Raw genomic sequence first — 27331 nt, forward strand, 5'->3', positions numbered from 1 at the left:
TTGGGTTGTGAGAAAAGTAACCGAGGAGACGTTATTGAGATGATTAATTGAGTGAGATTTAATGTAATGGGTTAATGAAAGGACATATTTTTAACAAATAGGAAAGAGGCAGAGTAATAGAGAAAGGGCGAAAAATTGAGAGAAAAGATAAGTTGAAATCCTGCCTTAGGAGAATGCAACGTCACCTGGTCAATGTCTTTTATATATATGTATAGGGATATATATTATTTTTTAATATTTTAACTTTAAAATCAAATAAAATTTTCCTTTTATTAAATTTTTTCTAATTTAAACTACGTATAAATTCTTAATATTTAAAACTTTAAAATTAATTATGATTTTATCTTTTATAAATTATTTTCTTATTTGATTCAACTGCCGTACAGAAGGAATTGGATAATTTATTAGATATTAATACTAGCGTAAATAAAAAGTCCCTCTATGAAAGATAAAAATTTAAAATACACATGGCAAAGAAAGTAAAGAGAACAGAAAATATTTAAGGGCGGAAACTTGCCTTCTGCAGATAATGGGCGCATTTTGGGAGAGAATTTTGGACGAAATCTTAAATTTCGCCATTTCCCCGCATCCAGAAATCGATGATGCTTTGGTTTCGTCAGTGTCGTAACAATGGCATCAACTATCTGTTTTCCATCTACTACTCCACAGCTGCTTCTGCTGCAACTTCCTACAACTATTTGTTGGCGGAAATATTAGTGAATTCACTTGGTTTCTCCAACGAGAAAGCTATCTCTACTAGCGCCAATGTAACACTCTTGAAACCTGGAAACAACAAGCCTCAATTAGTCATCAATTTCTTCCAACAAATTGGTCTAGACAAGACCCACATCAAATCCCTTGTTTCTTCCAACCCTAGGTTGCTGTTTTCTGATGTTGACAAAACCCTTAAACCCAAAATTAAGGTTTTTCAAGAACTTAGCTTATCTGGTACTGACCTAGCTAAAGTCATCGCAAAAAGTGGGTCTTTCTTCCTTTTAAGTCTTGATAATTCAATCAGATCCAATCTTGATTATTTCCGGAAACTGTTAGGTAGTGATGACTCTGTAGCTAAGTTTATCAAGAGAGAGCCTAGGTTCTTATGGGGTATTAATGCCCCTAAACTAATGTCACCCAATATATTATTGCTGCAAAATCTTGGGTTTTCAAGTGTCGATATACAGAAGCTTATGCTTTGGAATCCTAGAATTTTTACTCAAAAAGCTGGGCGCCTCAAAGACATAGTGGATCGAGTAGAAAAAACTTTCTTTCTTTCTCGCGATTGCAACATGTTCATACATGGGGTTTATGCACTTGTATGGCTTGACGAATCGACAGTGAAAAAGAGATTAGAAATCTTCAGGAGCTTCGGGTGGTCTGACTCGGAGATTTTTACACTGGTCCAAAAACTTCCTCTCTGTTTGACAAGATCCGAAGCTAAGATCAGAAATACGTTAAATTTTTTAATGAAGGAACTTGGATATGAGTCTCATTACCTGGCTTCTCATCCCACGTTTTTGACATGTAGCTTGGAGAAAAGGATTCTGCCTAGACATAACGTTTTGAAGCTACTCAATGAGAAGGGCCCGACAAAGTGTAGTCAGAAGCTTTATACTGCTGTGATATGTTCTGAGTCGAAGTTCTTAGAAAGATATGTGCTGCCTTTTAAGGATGAGATGCCTGAGGTGTTTGATATATACATCAAAAGTAGAAGCCAATAGAGCATTTTGTGAGTTTTACCAAATTTACTGATATGTTTGCTCATATCTCATTGCTATCAAAGAGGATAAATCATTATGTTTCTACATGGTTGTTCTTGGTGTTTTTTCAAATGTGGCTATCTAAATTATTTTGTCGATTATGATTTTGGTTCTTCTGTTTGGCATGCATTGGTCATGATAGTATTCCTCCTAAAGCCCTATTGGACCTAGTGAAGTTCTTCTAGATTCTAGAGGTAGTATCTTGTCTCAGCTTTGGCTAATCTGATAGGTATAGTAAGCAAAAGTTCAAGTGACAAACAACACTACTCAGCACAGGTAAAGTATTCTTATAACAAATTCTTACTTCAGTTTGTCTGAATGATTTTATTCGTATGTGTCTTCAGATGTTTGGTGGTCACAATCATCCTGAAAGTAGATATAACCGCTAAACTCCATCATTCGTTCTTATTTCTCTCGATTCAATTCAGCTACAAACTTGACTATCTAGCTGTACTACTTTCAACTGCACAGTCCTACACTTCTTTGCTGTTTCTCTTACTAAGGCGGAAGAGAAGTCACCAATAAGGACAAAACAGCACAGTTCACTCCTGAAGAGCTAGAAAACTGATCCTGTGTTGAATCTACACCAGCTTTTAACTTCACTGAATCTATAATTTTGACATAAATATTTAGAATCAAGTTAATTAAGATGTAGCTGTTTGATCATACTCTTTTATGTATTAGCTTAGAAATTTATGTTCACGAGTTTCTATACAATAGATAAAATATGCAGAAGGGACAACACACAAGCTGAAGATTAACTGTTTTCTTTCTTAGTCTTTTGGCGCAAAATGCAGAATGTACAAGATCTAGATAGTTTTTTTATGTTTTTCAGCTCCCTAACAGATTAGTACGGACAGGAACTGTCTTTTAGCAAGGTCCTAGTAGAAACCTTGCTTTTCAATACAGATTAGTACAAGATGGGTTGCTTCAGCTATATGATTTCTGCATCAAAAGCAGAAGCTAAGAGAAATTCCTTTGGTGGGGGATATTGACTACAGAGCATTCTTTGACTGTGGGGTTTATCCAATTCCTTGTTTGTACTGGTCATTCCTCTTCAAGCTACTGTCAAGCGTTTTACTGCTAATTTACATTTTATTTCTGTAGAGCCAGTGTTAATAGGTAAAAACTGTAAATACAGGCATTCTCATATTAAAGTAGAAGATGCTTTTGGTGGAGAAGCAAATTTGTCGAATAACTAGCTTTTTTGGTAAATGGAGAAGAAAGATTGGGGATAAATTAACTCTTGTATCAGTGAAGTCATTTCATCAATGTCAATCCCCTATCTGGAGAATATATCTTCTTGCTTGCTCATCTTTTTTGTTCTTTCATTGTGTTTTACACTTAACAGTTAGATTAGTTATGTTAGTATCTCCATTGTCTATGGGAGGTGGGCTAATCTCTTCAACATGTCGTGGAGAGTATATTTCGGGGGTAAAGCGCTCCTAACAAAGGCGACTCCATACCCAGAGCTCGAACCCTGGTTAAGGATGAAGGAGTACTTACCACTCTACCACAACCTTTGTTGGTCGAATCAAAGTTCTTATAGAAGTATGTACGGTCTTTTAGGAATGATATCATATTTCTTTTTTTGGATACATCAAAGATAGAAGCGATCAGGAAGATTCTTTATGGTAATATGCGTATTGCAGATTCTTTGGGTTGTGAGGTTATTTTTTGATATTGCTTACTTAATCCTCTCTGGAGTATTACTGCTAGTTGACATCTGATTGCTAACTGCTTATTCATTTATTTCGAATTTTCCTTGATGTTTCTTAATCCTGTTTAGAATATTTTCCTCTCCTTGTTGACTGCCTCTATTAATCAGTTTTACTGGAAATGGAAGGTATTCGGATTTTCTTGTCCAATGATGCTTTGTAGTAAATGTGGAGAATATAGTGGAAGTCTTATTTCTTTCCTTTGTATATTTACCTATTCTATGAATCAATTTCTCAATGGGGATTGCATGTTCTTGTTTTTGCCTGAAACTACTAACTCTGTTTCTGTGACAGAGTACCCGGAAATGGAGTGCCTAGCAATAAGGTGCAGTATTTTTTAGTACTCTTTGTTTTGGATCCTCTGAAATTTTATGACTTGGATGCTCTGTTTCTTTATGCAATTACTCATCTTTCTAGCCTTGTTATTGGTCCTAAAATAGTCAACATAAGGCAGTGATCATTCCTCAAGAATATGAGTAACCGTGGACTTGCATGTTTGATAAATTGAAGTACTCTGCATTATTCAGTGAGGATTCATGTTGTTGACTTCAACTTATTTGGGATTGAGGGGTAACTGTTGTTGTACATTTTCCTTTGTCATCATGTTCAGATCAACAACACTTATCGTCACATACCTGACTTGCGCTCGCTTAGATCAAATCTAGTTCTAGCAGATGAAACATATCATCAACAAACTACGATGAACATCTTATGGACAAGTACCAATTCATAGAAATGGTTATGTGGATATTGCAAATTAAAGCCAATAATTGGCATTAGAAAGCTAATTTCATCTCTCGAACTTCCTAGAATGAATAAAGAAATACCAGCTATACCATGCAACAATTAGGCTTAAGTATTGTGAATTTGCGACTGCTTTATTACCAGTAACATGTATGCGTATATTCAATGTTATACTGTTGTTTATATTTACAAAACTTTTAACTTTTACAGACTGTTTCCAGGTGAAGTTTATGTTCAAATTCAATTTTATCTTTCTACAAATTGGTTTTCGTATGTTATGAGTTATTTCGAAAACTACTTGTCAACATCAATTGCAAGTACAATTGTAATTTTTTAATTTTACTCATATGTTATTCAAATATGCTTGTTCCATATTAGATATATTTGTAGGAAAAAAAAGAGAAAAAGAAAGGATTTCAAAGGGAGATGCTACGGTATATGTTATTTGCAGATGATATTGAACTGATTAACGGGATGCGAGGGGGTGTTAATGTGAGACTGGAGGTTTAGAGACAGACTCTGGAGTCTAAAGGGTTCAAGTTGAGTAGAACCAAGTCAGAATACTTAGAGTGCAAGTTCAGTGATGGGATTAGTGAAGCGAATGTGGACATGAGGTTTGATACACAAGCTATCCCCAAGAGAGATAGTTTCAAGTGCCTTGGGTCTAGTATCTGAGGAAATAAGGAGCTTGCGAGGATGTTACACATCGTATTGGAGCAGGGTGAGTGAAATGGAGGTTATGTAATGGAGCGAGGTAGGTGAATTGGAGTGTCAAACCCAACCTAGGTGAGGCGTGGCTGGCACCCGATGTCGTACTGGCTCGAGCGAACTACTCTGTAACTCATGATCGTTCGATATAAACTAAAACATACATAGACCGATTTAGCTAAACTCCTTCTTTCTCAAAACATATCTGTATGTACAGGTCGAGGAGGCCACTATGAGTATCGACACCGTACAACCCAAAAGAAAACATAAACAAAGGCTGACTAGGCCACTAACATACTATACATAATGAACCTATGTCTAGAATGCCTTTAAGAGTATCTGATATCGAAACATGGTCGAAACAGGGCCTTGACCTACCCATAAGTCTATAGCAAAATTTTGACACCATGACTTATAAACTCGGCTGCACTCCAAATGAAGTGGAGTCTTATCGATCTTTTGCTGAATGCTAACGTCATCTACTATGAGGGCTTGTCAAACTGATTACTTATACATGCAGGCATGAATGTAGTGTCCACAACAAAAAGGACGTAAGTACGAATAATGTACTGAGTATGTAAGGCAGAATTGAAACATAACAATAAGACAACATCAGTTAGAGAGATATAAGAATCAACCTGAACTTCTGAAGTGCCGTTGAGGGTCATGATATGCATACTAATTATATTTGTATATTTAATGACTCTCTTTGGGCCTATTATCCATATCGTAACATGAATGCCCAACTGATCAGTGGTAACTGCCCGACCAGCCGTAGCATAGTGGTAAATGCGTGACCGCCCAACCGGCCGTAGCTCGATGATAAATGCATGACTTCCTGACCGGCCGTAGTTCGGTGGTAAATATGTAACTGTCCAACCGGTCTTAGCTCGGTAGTAAATGCATGAAGATTCTTTTAGGATCATTAGGACATCTTTTGGAATGACCTATAGTCGTCTATCCTCTAATTATGTCATGGACATTAACATCTTTATCGTATGCCTCAGTAGGGAGTTAGGAACATACTTAGACATGCTTTGAATTACATTTCACATGAATGAATAACGTAGACATCCTTAATTACTAATAGTAGAACCATTTATGGAATAATATTACATTTACGTTTTGTTGCCTGGATCATGCCAAAAGAAGAAAAAATTAGCCTTAACATACCTTTATTTATAATGAGTCAATATACACTATTCGTAGTACCTCAACCTGCATCAAGGTATTATAACTATGGTTAATACCATAGAAGACTCAAAAGACATTTCTAAGCTAGTGGCTCTCTTACAGAAAATTGGGCAGCACTTCCCCTATATTTTCTCACTTCCCCGAATTCAAAATAGTATCAAACAACAATACCAACAATTTCAACAACCAATCATATCCATTCGGCCTTTCAACCATGTAAGAACAATTCAAACAATAGTACAACGAGTGGTTAGCTCGGTTCGTAATTAAACAACTATAGTTTTAAACCCCTTCTTCCTTCCAGAATTTATCAACAACATTAACCGTTACATATTCAATTATACCTATTGATTTTCAGCTACAATACAACTTTAAAACGACCCCATAACAGTCCCATAAGTTTAGAAACTCAAAATTGATTATTCAGATTACTAAAATACATTTTTGATTTGTCTTTTCTTTTAAATCGAGCAACACAACCAACAGTACATAATTAAGCCTCTTCTTATGTAAATCAACATGAATTCAACTTAAAAATAAGTTCACAACCAGCCAACAATGGCACAACAACAAGCAACATACTACTCTTTTGAAAGTGGCAAGTTCTAGTCCTTATAACTGACCTATTACTCATAGAAGCTTAAACAAGGGAAGGAGAAGCATAACCCACCTTGAACTGATCACAACCAGTCGAAATCTAGGTCCTCTTCACCTGAAAACAACCTCCAACGCAGCTACAAGAAAGAGAAACTAGCAAGCAGACCGGGTTTCTTCGCCATTAGAATCACTTGTAACCTGTGAAATTGCTTAGGGTTTGATGGAACTTTTGGGAGAGGAATTGTAGGGGTTTTTCTACTATGTGTTGCACAGGAGATCATGTTGAAAATGTGAGAGAATCAGCTCATATAAAGGGTTCACTGACCGCCCTCAATCTACCCCTTTTTGGGGATTTATTTGGTCCTTTCATTTAAGCAAGTAGGTGACGCACTACTTGTCACCTATCAGTCTGCACAGTCTCGCAAAAATGCGAATATCTGTCTACTATGATGTTGCATTAATGAAAGCTTTAATGCATTGGAAACTAGACTCGTAGACCTTTAATTTGGTGGGTGGATCACCTTGTAACTCCAAGTATATTCGTAGAAAAGTGTAGTGACATTAAACCCAAATTTTAGTAATTTATGAACGTAACTTGTGACAACTTTCGTCAACTTTTGTGTCATAATTCGCTTGACTTCAAAACATAACACACGACTATCATACGACTAAAATACCACATAACATCACCTTCTTATCATATTAAGCACCCTAGTCTCATTCCAAAAGTACGAGTTATAATATTCCCAACTTGCTGACTTTCGATGAAACTTATTTTCTTCGATTCGTTTAGCTTCTAAGCCCTCCAAATTTCTTGGTATTTGTTGATCATGATCTTAAATATTTGTAACATGCAAGGTAACATGATTAACTTACTTTACATACTTTCAAAGATGATATCATTTCCAAACTTACATCAGTTGACTTACAATGTACTTTTAGGTACGAAAACATGGGGTGTAACATGGAGGCTCGCATCCAGTGCTTTATATGATAAGAATGTGCCACCTAAACTTAAAGGTAAGTTCTACAGAGTGGTAGTTAGACGTACTATATTGCATGGGGTTGAGTATTGGCATGTTAAGAACTTGCATGTTCAGAAGATAAAAGTAGCATGAATGAGGATGTTGAGATAGATGTGTGGGCATACCAGAATGGATAAGATTAGGAATGAAGATATTCGGCCAAAGTGAGAGTATCCTCGGTGGAGAACAATATGCGGAAAACGGTGCTTAGATGGTTTAGTTGTGTGAAGAGGTGAAACACAGATGCTCAGTAAGGAGGTGTGAGAGGTTGGCCTTGGTGAGGCTGAGAAGAGGTAAAAGTATGCCAAAAAAATATTGGGGAGAAGTGAATAGTTAGGAGATGGCAGTTGTTCAGCTTACCGAGTACATAATCTTTGATAGAAAGGTGTGGAGGTTAAGAATTAAAGTAGAAAACTAGTTGGTAGTTGAGATAGTTTTTTTTTCTCATACCAGTATTATTAGTGTTAGTCTTGTATTCAATTACTGTTAGATTTCTATTAATACTTGTTGTTTTCGCTTCGTTTTTTGATTATCTTCTTGTTACTACTGCTTTCTCTTTATCTTTCCTGAGCTGAGGATCTATCGAAAACAATTTGTCTACCTTCAAGGTAGCAGTAAGGTTTGCGTATATACTACCCTCCCTAAATTCCACTTGTGGAATTACCTGGATTTGTTGTTCTTATTGTAAAGGATTTCAAAAACAATGTCAAAAAGTATTTTTGCCAATTTTATTTTCAAGTTTTGAAGCTGGAACAGATTTTGACCTTGCTTTGAATTGTCAAACAAGTACAACACAACTTCTATTTTTTTCTCTTTTTCAAGTTATAGAGGTGTTTTTAAAGTTTTCATCAAAAATCATCAAACAAACACAAATTTTAGGTTATTTGGGTTACTAGTGAACTCACTTGGGTTCTCCAAAGAAAAGGCTATTTCTATTAGTGCCAAGGTTACACTCTTGAAGAAAAAAAGAGTGTTCACTTTTAGCAGAAGAATATTTGTGTCAATAATTTGAAGAGAAAGTTATTTATTAGTGTACATAGAAAATACTCCTTAGAAACTAGTTAGTAAATTTGAGTTGAAGTTGGGCATGATAACAACGTTCAATTTTACTCAATAACTGCCATATTTTTGCCTAGTGTATTTCCTAGTACTGTACTGGTAGTTGAAGAAGATTGGACTAAGAAATCTAAAGGAGTATTGTGGGTGAAGCAACTATTTTGAGGTTCTTGGGAAACACTGTGACTTTAGGCTTTTACTCATTCTTTATTCTATTTCTTGAAGAAAGAAAAAACGAAAGGTAACTCGACTTCGCAGCTAGAGTTGGTGGACACGGTGGTGGGTTTGGTTAGCCCAACGGACACTTTAATGTGAAATTTTCACAAGGTGTTCAATGTGAATTAATATACAATGTGAAATGATATCAATATTGTCACCTAGGCCTGTAAATGGTTTTAGTATTTGGAATGATGTTATTCTTCAAAAGATTTTCCAGGAGAAGAATGACTGAATTTTATTAAGAAATTAAGCTCAAATGGTAACAATATGAAACAAGAAAATAGACAATAGACGAAGAGAAGAAGAGAGAACTTTCTTATTCATCAAGTGCTCTCCCAAGTGTGTACAATGTGATGCCTAAACCATGTATTTATAGGATGAGATTGAGATAATACAAATGGATGTTATGAAAATAGTATTAATTATTGAGATCATGAGGAAGATCATGGAGGAGGTTATGGAGATGTGACAGTTACAACTATAATGGTGAAGAATAATGGGGAGGTTATTTACATAATAGAGAAGAGTAGTGGGAGTTATATTTATATAGTGGACACCCTTATAAATAATATATTTCACAACACTTTCTCTTGGATGTCCAAAATAATGCACCTGTAACGACCCAACCGGTTCGTTTTGAGCATTTGCACTTCACTTGGTAGTTCACGGGCATGAGTAGCTCCGTATGATACATTATGACTTATGTAAATCGTCGGTTTTGATTTTCAGGTTATTCGAAATCGAATTGGAAGAATAGATTTCATTGTTGAAGCTTTAAATTGGGAGAGTTAACCAAGTTTGTCTTTTTGTGAGTTTGAACCCGGAACGGAGTTTTAATGGTTCTGTTAGCTCCGTTGGGTGATTTTGGACTTAGGAACGCGTCCGGATTGTGATTCGAAGGTCCGTAGTTGAATTTGGCTTGGAATGGGAAAAATTTGATTTTTGAATAGTTTGACTGGGAGCAGACTTTTTGATATCGGATCCGGATTTTAGTTCCGGGAATTGGAATAGCTTCGTTATGTTATTTGGGACTTGTGTGTAAAATTTGAAGTCATTCCGGATTGATTTGCTATGTTTCGGCACGAATTATTGAATTTGAAAGTTTAAAGTTCATAGATTTCGATTTGAGGTGTGATTCGTCGTTTTGATGTTGTTATGTGTGTTTTGAGGCCTCGAGTAGGTCCGTGTTATGTTATTGGACTTGTTGGTATATTCGGATGGGGTCCCGAGTGGCTCAGATGAGTTTCAGAGGAGGTTCGTATCACTTTCGTTGCATAGTACATTGCTGAAGGCTGCTGGTTCTGGTGTGATCGCACCTGCGACTGGTTTTGCGCAGGTGCAAGAGTCGAAAAAGCAACAATGGAGTCGCAGGAGCGAAGGTGTTGGTGGGAGCAGGAGTCTGCAAAAGCAGAGAAAAGGGCGCAAGTGCGGAAACGGTGGTTGTCAAGGCTATTTTTTACAGATGCGATATTTTTCTGCAAAAGTGGTGGTCGCAGATGCGACGAATTGTCCGCAAATGCGTAATCGCGGGGCAGAAACTATATTATCGAGGGGTTTGGTTCTTTCTTCATTTTTGGGAGCTATGGAGTTCGGATTGAGGCGATTCATGAAGCAATTTTCATCTTGTGGAATTGGGTAAGTGTTCTCTACTCATTTTTGACTTTATATCACGAATCTACCTTCATTTTTGGTAATTAGATTTTGAATTTTATAGAGGAAATTGGGGGTTTTGGCCTAAAGTTTCATAATATGAATTTGAGTTTGGAACATCGAATTGGAGTCGGATTTGAGTAAAACTAGTATGGTTGGACTCATAATTGAATGGGTTGTCGGATTTTGTGAATTTTGTCGGGTTTTGTGGTGCGGGCCCGGGTTGGGCTTTTGGCCGATTTTGGGCTTTTGATTCAAGATTTGATCTTTTTCGATCGTGATTGGTTCCTTTAGCATTGTTTGATGTATTTGAGTTGTTTTTGGTTAGTTTCGAGTCGTTCGGAGTCGGAACGCACGAGATGGAATCTTTGGAGCATCGCTTGGCTTGCTCGGCATTGGTATTGGCTTGTTCGAGGTAAGTAACTCTTCTAATCTTTGAGCTGAGGGTATGAACCCTGAATATACATGTTATGTGGTTTTGAGGTGACATACATGCTAGGTGACAGGCGTGTGGGCGTGCACCATGTGAACTGTAATTTTCGTTATTTCTGTGGTACTGTGCAGTTACCTGAAGTTGTCTAAAATCATGAAATATCTACGTACTAGAGTTATCGAGCTGTGATTATGTTAGAAACTATGTCTAGGCTACATTCTTATCCTGTTGGGACCCACTGAGATCATTTCTGTTGTTGAGTTATTTGCTTTCATTGCATTACATACTCAGTCATATACATTCACATGCATATCATATCTCAGTCTTTGTTGTTATTTATTGATGCATCATATCATTGTTATCGAGCTAGTATCATGACATTGTGAGCCCGAGAGACTGGAGAGATTGATGACTGAGTGAGGCCGATGGCCTAATTGTGAGAATGATTATAGGATCGGGATGCACGCTGCAGCAGGTCAGATTGGCTTACTATAGTACGAGAGTTGTCCGTGCAGCACGTGAGTTGTCCTTGCGATTCTAGATATTGATATTATGGCACGTGAGTTGTCCGTGCGGATTATAGCGCTTGCGCTGTTAGGAGCCCCTCCGGAGTCTGCATACCCCTAGTGAGCACAGGTACCTACTGAGTGCGAGTGTCGAGTGCGGAGTGACTGGGAGGACTGAGTGAATTGATACTCCGAGAGTATGCATATGATCTTTATCACTAATTTACATCGCATTTGGCACACACACTTGACACACATGCATAGAGATACATTTATTTTTCTCATGCTATATAGTATCACGTCATTTATAACTTCTCATACATTTTGACAAATGGGCATAGAGACATCTTACACTTGCTATCTGAAAGGAAAATGAAACATATTATTTATTGTTGAAAGGATTTTTGAAAAAATTACAGTTTTTAAACTTACTCGTATTTTGGCTTTTTCGGTAAAAAATTTGGGTTTTCACTGAGATACTTGAAAAGAAATGCCTATTTTTCTGGAACTGTGAACGAAATGAGCATTTTATTTCTGAGATACCTATTTTGTTACTTGTATTATGCTGTTATGAAGTGTTGTGGAATATTGGTGTTGGACCCGACTTTTGTGTTAGCTCGTCACTACTTTCAACCTAAGGTTAGGTTTGTTTCTTATTGAGTACATGGAGTCGGTTGTACTCACACTACACTTTTGCACCTTGCGTGCAGATATTGACTATTGACGTTGCTGTGATCGATGGGAGCCAGCATTGAAGATGTACTTGCGTCCCGGTTGTAGCTGACTCTTGTTCATGGTAGCCTTAGATCTATAAAACTTTGTTAATGTATATTTCAAATAGATTCATTGAAGATGTATTTAATTCATTTCAGGTTTGTAAACTCTATTCTTAGAAGCTCATGATTTGTACTACCAGTCCTTGGGGAATGTATAAGATTAAGATATTTCTTTACTTAATTGCTTTATTAGTTGTTATTGGAATTGGTTAGTGGTTAGTTAGCTTACCTAGCGGGTCGGGTTAGGTGCCATCACGACTAGTCGAATTTCGGGTCGTGACAAGGTGGTATTAGAGCTCTAGATTCATAGGTTCTACAAGTCATGAGCAAGTGTCTAGTAGAGTCTTGCAGATCGATATGATGACGTCCATACCTATCTTCGAGAGGCTACCATACATTTAGGATATACTTCCCATCTTTCTTTCCTTATCGTGCGGCATTGATTCAGCTTGAAGAGTAACTCTTTGAATTCCTTCCACGCATTCGTATGCGCATGTGAGCGATCGGTATCGGTTGTGTGCCGACGATTTATGATTCCATGGTTGAGGTGCGAGATGTGATGTTGACATGCTGATAATGGGCCAGTTTGGAGGACTTGAGGCCGAGTTTTGACGGTAGCTTGAGCACGGAGATTTCGATTGTGTGAGTACATGCTTTTGGGACTTATAGATCCATTGGTGTCCCTATCGGTGGAATTGGTGATTAGATGACTATGTGGTGAGTATGATGAGATTGCGAGATGTGTTCAGATTGTTCGAATGTGACGAGAAGAGTTTACTTGAGATATAGCAAGGACTATGGGGTGTTTGATTTCTGTCTTGATTTGGCGTATGGTCTCGAGTTATGGGTGTGTTGAGGGATCTCTCATGCTGTTTAGTTGTGGAGTGAAGTATATTATCATGTCTTGTTGATGTGTTCAGAATCGACAAGATTAAGTTATTGCGTAGTAGTCGTGACTGTGGAAGGGTATAGAGAGATGTCAGTTTGAGGCAAAGCAGGTGGGTTATCTCCTGCGAGGTGTCCTGAGGTTGTGTGATTCCTATGATGTTTTGTAGAGAGTTCTCTTTTACCAGTGAATGATATATGTTGCAATTTGAGTTTGGATCACTTATGGAAGTTGGCTTAACCATCACGAGGATGAATGCGAGATTTGCAGATGATTTGAGGTAATAGATGGTTTGTGTTGCTTGAGCGGATAAAGGATTTAGTGGAATCTCACTGTGGTATTATGGTAGTAATGTGGTATGGTTATTGTAAGTAGTCAGATGTTTTATTCCATAGATTTGAGCCAAGTGGGAGAGTCTACTATCGACGGGTTGATTGCACAATTATGTATTGTATTGGTTTCGATTCGGGGTATACTGGTGAATCAGTTATGACTTGCAAAGGTCGAGATCGAAAATGACTCGGGTAAAGGAATTTTTGGATACAAGTTGTATTACACTCTATGGGTATATGAGAATCATAAAATAATTGAGTGGTTATTTGTAAAAGATGTAGTGTACATGGAGTAGGAATTTACTCGGTTGCTTAGGAGTGTGGGTTACTACCTTAGGTGTTAATGTGCTAATTGGGCACATGTTGTTCGGTCTGTTTGGTCGGTTTAATTGAGATTTGAGTAGAGTGGATGACTCTCAAGAATGGTTCTAATGGATTCAAGAATCATATATAGCAATTGAGAATTTTGGATTGGTATATGGATAGGATCTGATATTTGCATTGGATGGTGTCGAGACTTGTGGCATTTTTATATCATTATGGATTCTGCATTTCAGTATCAAGAAGGTGAAGGAAATAGTTTTAGGTTCACATAAGGTCTCTTTAGAGTGGGTGTCTCGGTTGTGATGCTTTGGGGTGCTTAAGAGGGAAGTCGACGGCTTATGGGCCTTAGGGCGTTGTGGTTTTATACTAGGGTATCTTGTATAGTGAATTTTGGTTTAGGATCGTGGTGTTCCAGTAAGGAGAAGTATCAATTTGAAGGCAATTTGGAAGGGACTTGGAGAAATAGGACAACGTGGTAGTAGGTTGGATCAACACAGTAATGGATATAATCGGTTCTTTGGATACTTATGATGTGGCTAGTCTCTACAGGTGTTTCGTGGCAATGCTCTTAGGTTTTGGCGACATGCTTAGCTGGGTTGAGTTAGAGAGATTCGGTTCTAATAGATTGGTTATGTGCAAATGGGCTTCGAAGAGTTCTCAATGGTTTCTACCACGGTTCGAGGAGTATATTTCCTACTGGCGTGAGGAGCATGTGGTATATTGTGATTTTCTCCTAGATGAAATCAAATGGAAGGTCCTTGGCTGATTGAGTATGTAGTTGCTTTTGACTCGGAGTAGACTATGAAGTTCTCGTATTTTTCATATGATGTCATGGTATATGCGGTGTGTTGTGTGGGATTGAGATTTGCATGAGCGAGATCACAATTCAATTTTGAAAGGAAGGACGTAAATTTGTAGGCAGCATGGACGGTTTCAGATGACTAGGTAAATGATATTACTAATCGGTATGGCTTGATGAGGCTATACATTTTAGAAGGGGCAATGTGTTTTGATTTATGGATACTTTATTGTTACTGCGGCACTCTCCTGGTTGGTCGACTGCTGATATTCAAATTTTGCTAGGTGGCACGAAAGAATTTTTGAAGTATTCCTCGTGGGATGATCGTGTATGAGAGATGTGTTAGAAATTCGGGCGGTGGAGTTAGGACCAGGTGTGGTGATCAGTTTGACCGGGAGCAGACTTTTTGATATCGAATCCGGATTTTGGTTCCGAGAATTGGAATATCTTCATTATGTTATTTGGGACTTGTTTGTAAAATTTGAAGTCATTCCAGATTGATTTGCTATGTTTCAGCACGAGTTATTGAATTTGAAAGTTCAAAGTTCATAGATTTCGATTTGCGGTGTGATTCATCATTTTGATGTTCTTATGTGTGTTTTGAGGCCTCGAGTAGGTCCGTGTTATGTTATTAGACTTGTTGGTATATTCGGACGGGGTCCAGAGTGTCTCGGATGAGTTTCGGACGATGTTCGGATCACTTTCGTTGCATAGTATATTGCTGAAGGCTGCTGGTTATGGTGTTATCGCACCTGCGACTGGTTTTGCGCAGGTGCGATAGTCGAAGAAGCGACAATGGAGTCGCATGAGCGAAGGTGTTGCAGGGATCAGGAGTCCGCATAATCGGAGAAAAGGGCACAGGTGCGTCGAGCGGAAGCGCAGGTGCGAGTGTCTTCGCAGATGCAGTGTTTAATACCGCAAGTGCGGGGGTTGCTGTCAAGGCTATTTTTTGCATATGCAATATTTTTCCGCAAAAGCGGTGGTCGCAGATGCGACGAATTGTCCGCAAATGCGGAATCGCGGGGAAGAAACTATATTATCGAGGGTTTTGGTTCTTTCTTCATTTTTGGGAGCAATGGAGCTCGGATTGAGGTGATTCATGAAGCAATTTTCATCTTATGGAATGGGGTAAGTGTTCTCTACTCATTTTTGACTTTATATCACGAATCTACCTTCGTTTTTGGTAATTATATTTTGAATTTTATAGAGGAAATTGGGGTTTTGGCCTAAAGTTTCATAATATGAATTTTTGAGTTTTGAACATCGAATTGGAGTCGGATCTGAGAGAAACTAGTATGGTTGGACTCGTAATTGAATGGGTTGTCAGATTTTGTAAATTTTGTCGGATTTTGAGGTGCGGGCTTGGGTTGGGCTTTTGGCCGATTTTTGGCTTTTAATTCAAGATTTGATCTTTTTCTATCGGGATTGGTTCCTTTAGCATTGTTTGATGCATTTTAGTTATTTTTGGTTAGTTTCGAGCTGTTCGGAGGTCTGAACGTGGGGGATGGAATCTTTGGAGCATTGCTTGGCTTGCTCGGCATTGGTATTTGCTTGTTCGAGGTAAGTAACTTTTCTAGTCTTGCAACTGAGGGTATGAATCCTGAATATACATTTTATGTGTTTGGTTTTGAGGTGACGCACATGCTAGGTGACGGGCGTGTGGGCATGCACTGTGTGAACTGTGATTTCCGTTATTTTTATGGTACTTTGAAGTTACGTGAAGTTGTCTGAAATCATGAAATCTCTACGTACTAGAGTTATCGAGCTGTGATTATGTTAGAAACCATGTCTAGAGTTATCGAGTTGTCCGTGCGGATTATAGCGCTTGGGCTGTTAGAAGCCCCTCCGGAGTCTGCACACCCCCAGTGAGTGCAGGTACCTACTGAGTGCGAGTGTCGAGTGCTGAGTGACTGGGAGGACTGGTGAATTGATACTCCGAGAGTATGCATATGATCTTTATCACTGATTTGCATCGCACTTGACATGCACACTTGACATACAGGCATAGAGATGCATTATTTTTCCTCATGCTGTATAGTATCACGTCATTTATGACTTCTCATACATTTTGACATATGGGCATAGAGAGACATCTTACACTTATTATCTGAAAGGAAAATAAAATATCTTATTTATTGTTGAAAGGATTTTTGGGAAAAATCATAGTTTTCAAACTTACTCGGATTTTGGATTTTTCGGTAAAAGATTTAGGTTTTCACTGAGATACTTGAAAAGAAATGCCTATTTTTCTGGAACTGTAAACGAAGTGAGCATTTTATTTGTATTGTGGAATATTGGTGTTGGACCCGATCTTTGTGTTAGCTCGTCACTACTTTCAACCTAAGGTTAGGTTTGTTACTTATTGAGTACATGGGGTCGGTTGTACTCATACTACACTTCTGCACCTTGTGTGCAGTTATTGACTGTTGACGTTGCTGTGATCGACGAGAGCCGGCATTGAAGATGTACCTGCATCCCGGTTGTAGCTGTCTCTTGTTCATGGTAGCCTTAGATCTATAAAACTCTGTTAATGTATTTTTCAAACAGATGATGTATTTAATTCATTTAAGCTTTGTAAACTCTATTCTTAAAAGCTCTTAATTTGTACTACCAGTCCTTGGGGAATGTATAAGATTTCGATATTTCATTACTTAATTGCTTTATTAATTGTTATTGAAATTGATTAGTGGTTAATTGGCTTACCTAGCGGGTCGAGTTAGGTGTCATCACGACTAGTCAAATTTCGGGTCGTGACAGCGCCTTATTAAAACCTTACTAGAAAAAAATCCAGTAGAAAAAAAAATCATAGTGAAGGAAATAAAGTACACATATCTTATAATATGCATTACTTATTGTCTCATTAAAATTCTTGCTAGAAAAACTCAGTGAGATAAAACTTTAGCTAAGGGAAAAAGAGTACAATGTGTATTTGCTTCCCTCTAATGAAAATATCACTTTATTTCTCAAAGATGAAGCGTTCCAATTTTGTATCTTGGTAATGCTTCGTTGAACAAATCCACCAAATTATTAAACAAACGAATTTGTTGAATATCTATTTCACCATTCTATCGAAGATTGTGTCTCATAAAGAACTTTGGTGAAATGTACTTTATTCTATCTCCTCCGATATATCCTTCTCTCAATTGAGATAAGCAAGCAACATAGTCTTCAATATTATTGGAATCTTCTTTTTAAAGAAAAGAAGCACATTTGATGTGTGTTGAGTCACTTACTTTATAAATTGTTAGTATCTTGGCATAACTTGAATAAGTATCAATAATTGACTGACTTGTCAAATATCACAATCCTCAGCGCAAATAGATTGTTTGAAGAACGAACTTCTTAAAATGTCTGCATTTGCATAACAAAATCTTGACAATATTTGTTCGAATAAAAAAATCTATATCAAGATTTGTTTTGGCAGTATCATACTAATCGTACCAATATCTCCATATAGGATTAAAATTATATCTTGCTAGTGTATTGTTATTCTCATGGTTCTAGCGAGATACATTAGTGCACCGATTGCACTAAGACAAACAAATCATGTGCACCATGATTGCTCTAATCCATATAAAGATTTGCTGAAGCTTTATTTAATAATTATCTTAGGAACCTTTACATTCTTCGGAACAATTTAAATCTTTCAAAAAATTTTATTATATGCATATCAAACATATTTCCAGACTAAAACCTGAAAGCGATTATATCCATCACGGGAGAACATGTCTCCATATAATCAATGTCAGATTATTTACAAAAGAAAAAACTTTATGCAAGTCATTTTATGTCTATCGACTTGATTTTTTATTTAAAATTTTATACAAGAACACATTTGTACCTCCACTGGCTTTATACTTTCAGGTGTTAGAATTATCCGTCCAACTTTACGTTTTTCAAATGATGTCAATCTTGATTGTTTTTTATTTGGTCTATCATTTATCTGTCCACATTCTATGATAGTTTTAAACCCAAGATCCTCGTCATCATTATAATATTGAGCGCTACATTACATAAAGGATATCGTCGACGATCTTTCACATTGGTTCCGGCATTAATCAATAAAGATATAACTTATCGTGATCTCATTATTTTCAGGTACCCGAGCCTCTCCCATGAGGTCTTATAAAGTGTTATGTTGTGGTGTTCTTATAGAGTACTTGCCTCCTTATTATGACCATCTAATTATTTGTTCATCTCTTTCTTCAAGGAGTTTTATCTTTGAAACATATTGGTCTATTACGCTTTATGCGTGCCATAGATTCTGTCCATCATGGACTTTATTCTATATGGAACATTAGCAGCTGAAATATATGATATTAAGCTTTGTGTCAGCATGTGCCTAGCAATATTTTACAAATGAATTATCACTTGAACTTCAAGCTCATATTTTCTTGTACGAGGATCTGGATGTACTCATAATAATTCATTCTATATATTACTTTTTCAGCTGCCCATTTTCTCCCCCTAATGTTAGGATCACTAGCACATATCTCCAACCTTATTTGGGAATCCATCTTTCTGAATTGTGGTAGAACAATTAAATCATATAGCACATTCATATTTCTAGATGGAAATAATTTGGTTCCTTACCCTGAACCAATTGTGTTAGGGAGAATTTATCATAACTTGTTGGTTAGATGTGTACACGTGCTGATGTATATTAATAATACATCTCATACCCTTTTTTTGGAGTTTTGTTCTCATAACTGATGATTTAGCTATAATTAAAGACATATTATTTGCTAAACCAACCACCATTATCAAAACCATCATAATTTTATAATTTGGAACTATGCTCTAATAGGTGAGCAAGTAACTTTGAAACAATCAAATTGTAAATTGATAACAAATGTATATGTAACTATAGATACATTTATTAAAACCATATAATATGTAATTGGTCCACATGGCATGTGACTGGGCCCATATATATATTACTTTTTATTCATTCCAAAAATTAAGAGATTCAATCCCAACCTTAGCTGATATATTATGAGAATAAGAAGCACAAGAGAATTCTTGATGAATCTTTTATTTCTTCAATATATGCCAATATAAATTCTCAATCATTTTGCGCATCTTGTTTGAACCGGGAGGGCCAACCGATCATGCCAACTGATATTTATTTCAGTAAACCTCTTATTTACTGTGGCATGTGATTCTATTATCATGCTAATACTTGTGTAGTACAAAATACGAGGAAAGTCGGGTAACCGTTCATATTTACCAGGTATGATTATGAAGATGTTCAATCTTCCTTTCATTTATAGTCTTAATATGCCAATAACTTTAGCTAATATCTTTGAAACTCAATTAATTCCTTTTGAGACTTATTGCAACACCAATGCCATGAATAATTTTATTCATCCCGGTAGTAACAAATTCACTCTTTCGGAGCTTTCAATTAATTTTTTACTACAAGATTTTATCACACCACCCAAGTGGTGAATATCTCCTCCACAGAGAAAATTAAGTTATTGTTGTTACAGTCAAAGTCATTATAGGCGAGAATCGTTTCTTACTTTACCTTTGCCTTGAATAATAATTGATAAGGCCTAGAAAAATATTTCTGTTGTATCATAAGTACGCAATCGATGACATATTTATGCAATCACACAATAATATTTATTCTTTTTATTTGCCCAAACATTTCTTAGAGGTGAGTTGTGGTATTTATCTAATAGTGTATGAGCACGTCCTTATTCATATTTTTATCAATATATATTTTCACATTTCACTAATGTTAGAATAGTTTTTTTTGTTGCCATTTTTAACAATTCAAATTAAAGAATAACCAAGAAACTGAATAAACTGAAATAGAGTGAGAAAATCATAACAACAGCAATATCTAGATATAATCCCAAAACGGCGTCAAAAGTACAAGAGCGACTAGAGTAACACAAATACTGGTCTGAATGAAAACACAACTGTCTAAGGATGTACCTCAAGTCTCCATCATGCAATCAATCCAAGCAATCTACTAATCGCCGCTAGGACCGACTCCAAAATCTGCACAAGAAGTGCAGAGTATAGTATAAGTACAACCGACTCATGTACTCTGTAAGTGCCGAGCTTAACATCTACGAAGTAGTGACGAGGCTAAGGCGGGTCAATTATAATAACCTGTACACGGTATAATAATAATACAAGAAAGGAAACGCAGGAAAAAGTAAGGCAGTTAACTTATGAAAACAAACTCAATTCTCGAAATCTGTAAATCCAGAAACATCAGTCCTCAGAATCTCGTATGAAAATACTGAAAGCTAACAAATGCAACAATGAATACGAAACACAAAATCCGTTGCAGCGCGCAACCCGATCCCACCATATAATCAAAATCAATATCATAATCCTCCCTTATTTCATCATTTCAAAATCACATATAAAAATCTGTAGCGACGTGCAACCTAATCCCACCATATCAATATCAATCCTCCCTTATTCCACTCATTGTGGTGTGCAACCCGATTCATAAACAAAATCAATAATTGTAACCAATTCAACAACTCAATTCACAAGAATCTCTACAATTAAAGAATATGAAAGCAAGGCCATAAAGGAACTTCGTACCATATCAAGGAATGCTTCAATTAATACAAAGCAACAAGACAAGCCAAATATGTGACAACTAAAGTGTACAAGTAAGATAAGTAAGGCAAGTAGCAACTAATCATAGAATCATGGAAGAAGCGAGCATTTCAATACAAGAGTAAACAGATGACAAGTAACAAGTTACGACATAGAAAGCAGTTAAGACATGGAATGAGATAAATAATGAAATACGAGATAGCATGAAAATAACTATTTTAACGGCGTATATACACTCCTTACCTCATATATACGCCGCTACACATGTAATTCACATAACATGTAGCTCAAGGATTCCTAATTCCCTCATATCAAGGTTAGACCGCAAGCAAATCAAATCTCAATCGGGGCCTTTCCTCTAAAATCCGCCTCCAAACCAATCGAATCTAACCAAATCGACTTAATAACATCAAACAATGCATGTAAATCAATTACAATACATAAAGTTAAGATCTTTGCACTTTTTTCAAAAAGTCAACTCCGGAATCGCTTAGTCAAAACCCGAGATTCTGACCAAAACCCGATTACTCATTTACCCCTGAGTTCGATTATGTGATTAGTTTCGAAATCCGATCTCAATTTGAGGTCTCAATCTCAAGTTTACAAAAATCCCCAATTCTACCCAAATCCCTAATTTCTACCATGGATTTAATGTTGAAACACTTGGAAAGTAATGGGTAATTGAAAAAAAATAGATTAAAGTCACTTACCAAAGTTTTTGGAAAGAAAATCCTCTTAGAAAACCGCCTTTAGGGTGCTTAGGGTTGAGAGTTTGTGAAAAATGAGCTAAATCCCATTTTCTTAGCTTTTTGTCCAAGCGCAGATGTCGCAAATGCAACATGGGGTTTGCAATTACGAACACCACAAATGTGAAGGAGTCATCGCAAAAGCGAACTCCCCACACCTCTGCTGGCATCGCAATTGCGACGCTTTGTTCACAAATGCAAACTTGGGACCTTCCACAAATGCGACCAATGTGATCGCAAATTCGATCCAATTCCCCCTAGCACCCTATCGCAAATGCGAAGAAATAGTTTGTAAATGCGAACCTGACAGAGTTCCTCCTACTATCGCAAATGTGATCCTATGCTCGCAAATGCGAGAACTGAGATCTGTGCAAAAAACCCAACAAACTACTAACTCTCTCAAACACTCTGCTACGAGTTCGAAACTCACCCGAGCCCTCGGGGCTCTAAACCAAAAATGCACACAAGTGTAATAACATCATAAAAACACGCTCGCGTGATCAAAATACTAAAATAATACCTAGAACTACTAATTCGATTCCAGGCATACGCCCAAGTCCCAAATCATGATACGGACCCAATGGAACCGTCAAAACACTAATCCGGATCCGTTTACACAAAATATGACCGTAGTCAAATAAATTCATTTTAAGGCTAAATTTCATATTCTTATCAATTTTTCACATAAAACTTTTTCGGAAAGAGACACGGAATGTGCACGCAAAATGAGGAAGGCTAAACGGAGCTATTCGAGGTTTCGTAACCCAAATATTAAAGGTTAATTGAAAATGACCTATTGAGTCATCATATTCTCCACCTCTAAACAAATGTTCATCCTCGAACGGACATAGAAAGGTACATGGACTAGTGAAAAGGTATGGATATCAACTCTACATGTCAGACTCAGACTCCCACGTGGCTGCCTCGATCGACTAACCTCTCCACTGCACTGAAACTGAAGGATAACTCTTAGACCTCATCTTCCAGGCTAGAATGGCCATCGGCTCCTTCTTAGAAGTCAAATCCTTGTCCAATGGGACTGAGCTGAAATCTAGCACATAGGACAGATCACCGTGGTACTTTCGGAGCATGGACACATGGAACACCGGATGGACTGCTGATAAACTAGGTGTCAATGCCAGCCTGTAGGCCACCTCACCCACTCTCTCAAGAATCTCAAAGGGGTCGATAAACCTAGATCTCAACTTTTCCTTCTTTCTGAACCTCATCACGCCTTTCATGGGTGAAACCCGGAGCAATACCCTCTCTCCAACCATGAATTCAACATCACGAACTCTATGGTCGGCATAACTCATTTTCCTAGAATCAGCGGTGCGAAGTCGATCGTGAATTATCTTGACCTTTTCCAAGGCAGCCTAAACCAAATCGGTACCTAACTACCGAGCCTCCACCGGCTCAAACCAACCAACTGGAGAATGGCACCGCCTCCCATATAATTCCTCATAGGGAGCCATCTAAATACTCGACTGGTAGCTGTTGTTATAGTCAAAATCCGCAAGCGGCAAGAACTGATCCGAAGAACCCCCAAAATCCATAATGCAAGCGCGAAATATGTCCTCCAATATCTGAATGGTGCGCTCGTACTGCCCGTCCGTCTGAGGCTAAAATGTTGTACTCAACTCAACCTGTGTCCCTAACTCACACTGTACGGCCCTCCAATGGTGCGAGGTGAACTGCGTAACTCGATCAGAAATGATAGACACGGGCACACCGTGAAGACGGACGATCTCGAGAATATAGATCTCAACTAGCCGCTCTGAAGAATAGGTAACTGCCACCGGAATGAAAGGTGCCGACTTTGTCAACCTGTCCACAATGACCCATACCGCATCAAACTTCTTTTGAGTTTGTGGGAGCCTAATAACAAAATCCATGGTAATACGCTCCCACTTCCACTTAGGAATCCCTAGCCTCTGAAACAAACCACCAAGCCTCTGATGCTCATACTTTTCTTGCTGACAATTCAGACACCAAGCTACATATTCAACTATATCTTTCTTCATCCCCCTCCACCAATAATTCTGCCACAAGTCGTGATACATCTTGGCGGCACCCGGATGAATAGAATACCGGAAACTATGGGCCTCCACAAAAATCAACTCACGAAGCACATCCACATTGGGCATGCAAATTCGACCATGTATACGCAAAACCCCATCATCATATACAGTAACCTATTTTCATAATAATAGCGATGTCTAAATGACATCCCAGAACTGGTGTCACAAGTGCACGAGCTACTAAAATAATACAAATAAAGGTTTGAATAAAATTCAAGCTGTTTGAAAAATAATACACAGCTAAGATAAGATAGATGAGGACTTCAGAACTGTGAACGTTGTGTAGCTATACCTCAAGTCTCCTCTGAGTAACTGAATCCGAGTACGTCTATGGTACGCCATTGGGACCAACTCCCAAATCTGCACAAGAAGTGTAGAGTGTAGTATGAGTACAATCGACCCCATGTACATCGTAAGTATTGAGCCTAACCTCGACGAAGTAGTGACGAGGCTATGACAAGACATATACGTAAATAACCTGTACAAGTATAAACAAATACGAAGCAACAATAATACAATATATAACAATTTATAAATTGGGAGGGAACATGCGAAGGGGAATGATATAATAATTTCAGCAGGAGAAGTATCACTTAGCAGCCAATTAATTCATCAACAATAAAATGAGCAAATGATAATATGTAAATGGCACGGCAACACCCTTCGTGCTTTTACTCCTATTCCTCCCATAAACTGATAAATAAATAATAATAATAATAATAATAATAATAATAATAATAATAATAATAATAATAATAATAATAATAATAATAATAATAATAATTAGTACGACATCACCCTTCGTGCTTTAACTCTCTTTTGGCACAACATCACCCTTCGTGCTTTTACACTCTCTGAAAATGACATGACATCATCCTTCGTACGTTTACTCTAAAATATGATGACATGACAACACCCTTCGTGATTTTACACTCTTTCTCACCATGACAATGATAGAATAAATAATAAAAATGGCACGGCATCACCCTTCGTGCTTTTACACTCCTTCTCACCATGTTCAACAATAATTAAATCAGTAAAGATTTCATGAATAATGATCAAATAATCAATAATAAATTTAAACAGGAATATCTCAATTAAATAGGCAATTATTCAAAATTAAATAAAATCCTCCAGCATGCTTTGACACAACCACAACGTATAAGTAATCCTCACCTCACATATACGTTGTACCCGCACATTAAATCGGGTAGCAAATAGACAATTAAATCCTACTCCCTCAAGTCAAGGTTAATCACGACACTTACCTTGATTTGCAACCAAATTCAAGATTCCAATAAACCTTTGCCTTGCGAATTTATGTCCAAAATCCTCAAATCTAGTCATAAACAATTCAATATACTCAATACAAATCGTATGAATTAATTCCATATGAATTTTCTAATTTTTCGGATTAAAATCCGAAATTCATCTCAAAAATCAACAGTGAGGCCCACGTCTCGAATCTCAAAAAAACATACGAAATCCGAACACCCGTTCCAAGACGAGTCCAACCATACAAAAATTATCAAATTCTGATGTCAAATGGACCTTCGAATCTTAAATGTTAGTTTTTGGAAAGTTTTACAAATATTCCAATTTCTTCCATCTAAATCCGAAATAAATGATGAATATAGATATGGATTTATGAAATATAATCACTTTTGGTTATAGAACACTTACCCAATTCAAAGTCGTGAAAAATTCTTTTAAAATCGCATAAATCCGAGACTCAAAACCCAAAAATGTGTAAAAATGGCTAACTTCCGATTTTATGGGTTTTGTCCAGCATTTTCGCATCTGCGGACAATTATCCACATCTGCGAGCTCGCATTTGCGAGAAAAATTTCGCATATGTGAAATGGGCTTACCCAACGTGTCCGTATCTACGGAAATTGAGCCGCATTTGCGGCTGCGTAGAAGCGCATGGAGGAGCCGCAGAAGCGGTACCTTCCGCATTTGCGTTAGCCGAGCCGCAGAAGTGGTGGTCGCATCTGTGACCCTTTACTCGCAGGAGCGAGTAGGCTTCCTAGGCTCCGAATCGCAGAAGCGATGAGGCTCTCCGCATAAGCGGGACCGCACCAGCGCTCCAAAAGTCGCAGGTGCGAAACACCAGAACCATACCTGCAAAGTTTTACAAAAATGATCTGAAACACGTCCGAAACTCACCCGAGCCCCTCGGGACCTCATCCAATTATACCAACCAGTCCCATAATATAATATGGACTTACTCGAGGTCTCAAATCACATCAAATAACATCAAAATTACAATTCACACCTTGATTCGGACTTAAGAGTTTCAAACTTTACCATTTAAAAAACTTGTGCCGAAACATGTTAAATGAATCCGGAATGACTTCAAATTTGGCACACAAGTCATAAATGACATAACAAAGTTATTCTGATTTTCGGAATCAGATTCTGACCCCAATATCAAAAAGTCAAATCCGTGGTCAAACTTTGAAAATCTTTAGCCTTTAAATTTTTATTTTCCATTAAATGGCCATAACTTGAGCTAGGGACCTCCAAATTAAATTTCGGACATATGCCCAAGTTCCAAATCACGATACGGACCTACCGGAACTATCAAAACACTGATCTGGGTTTGTTTTCTCAAAATGTTGACCAAAGTCAACTTAGTTGAGTTTTAAGACTCTATTTCACATTTTAATCCATTCTTTTTACATAAAAACTTTTCGAAAAATTATACGGACTGCGCACGCAAGTCATGGAATGATAAATAGTACTATTTGGGGTTTCAGATCACATAAATAATTATTAAATTTAAAGATGACCTTTTGGGTCATCAAAAAAAGGTCATCAAAAATAGCTTTGCAGTGGCTATCTGCATCCAGTTGTTGAGACTCGCTAGTGTTTGGGAGACTCGCATCGCAGATAGTGGATGAGCGGGTATGGGCCCCAGCTTCAAAACCGATGTGGAAGGAACAGATGCTGAGGGACCTGAAGAAGGAGGTGGAAGCATAGTTGTTGCACCATCAACATGCTCTGTTGAAGTAGATGGCATGTCAACTGTCTAAGTAGCTACCCCGGGGGGCTCATCAGACTGGCCTGTAGTAGTAGAAGGTTAGCCCTTTATCTTTGGGTTTCCACCACCCATCAAAGAATACCATGAGAAGGGATTTTTCGCCTGCATCTTGGTATCAAAATCCCTCGGTTCCATACCCGTAT

The 27331-nt window shown here is 37.5% G+C and overlaps 1 protein-coding gene across 1 annotated transcript; it reads right to left on the reverse strand.

The window, feature by feature from the left end:
• Window positions 1–2255: 2255 nt before the first annotated feature.
• LOC138907300 (uncharacterized) lies at window positions 2256–23377 on the reverse strand. Its single transcript, XM_070197893.1, has 2 exons — window positions 22999–23377; window positions 2256–2365 (listed from the first exon to the last, which is right to left on the reverse strand). The coding sequence occupies exons 1-2, from the start codon at window positions 23375–23377 to the stop codon at window positions 2256–2258; spliced, it is 489 nt and encodes a 162-aa protein (XP_070053994.1).
• Between the last annotated feature and the right edge of the window lie 3954 nt (window positions 23378–27331).

Source organism: Nicotiana tomentosiformis, chromosome 3 (genome assembly GCF_000390325.3).
Source record: "Nicotiana tomentosiformis chromosome 3, ASM39032v3, whole genome shotgun sequence".
Lineage (NCBI taxonomy): Eukaryota > Viridiplantae > Streptophyta > Magnoliopsida > Solanales > Solanaceae > Nicotiana > Nicotiana tomentosiformis.

What these genes read in the sequence shown, in the direction of transcription:
- LOC138907300 (XM_070197893.1), bottom strand. Translation starts at nt 23,377, where the DNA reads ATGAGTTATGCCGACCATAGAGTTCGTGATGTTGAATTCATGGTTGGA. An exon ending in AGTTTCAGTGCAGTGGAGAG is followed by an intron (nt 2,366 to 22,998) that starts GTTAGTCGATCG and finishes TCAAAATTATAG; the next exon opens with ATTCAGTGAAGTTAAAAGCT.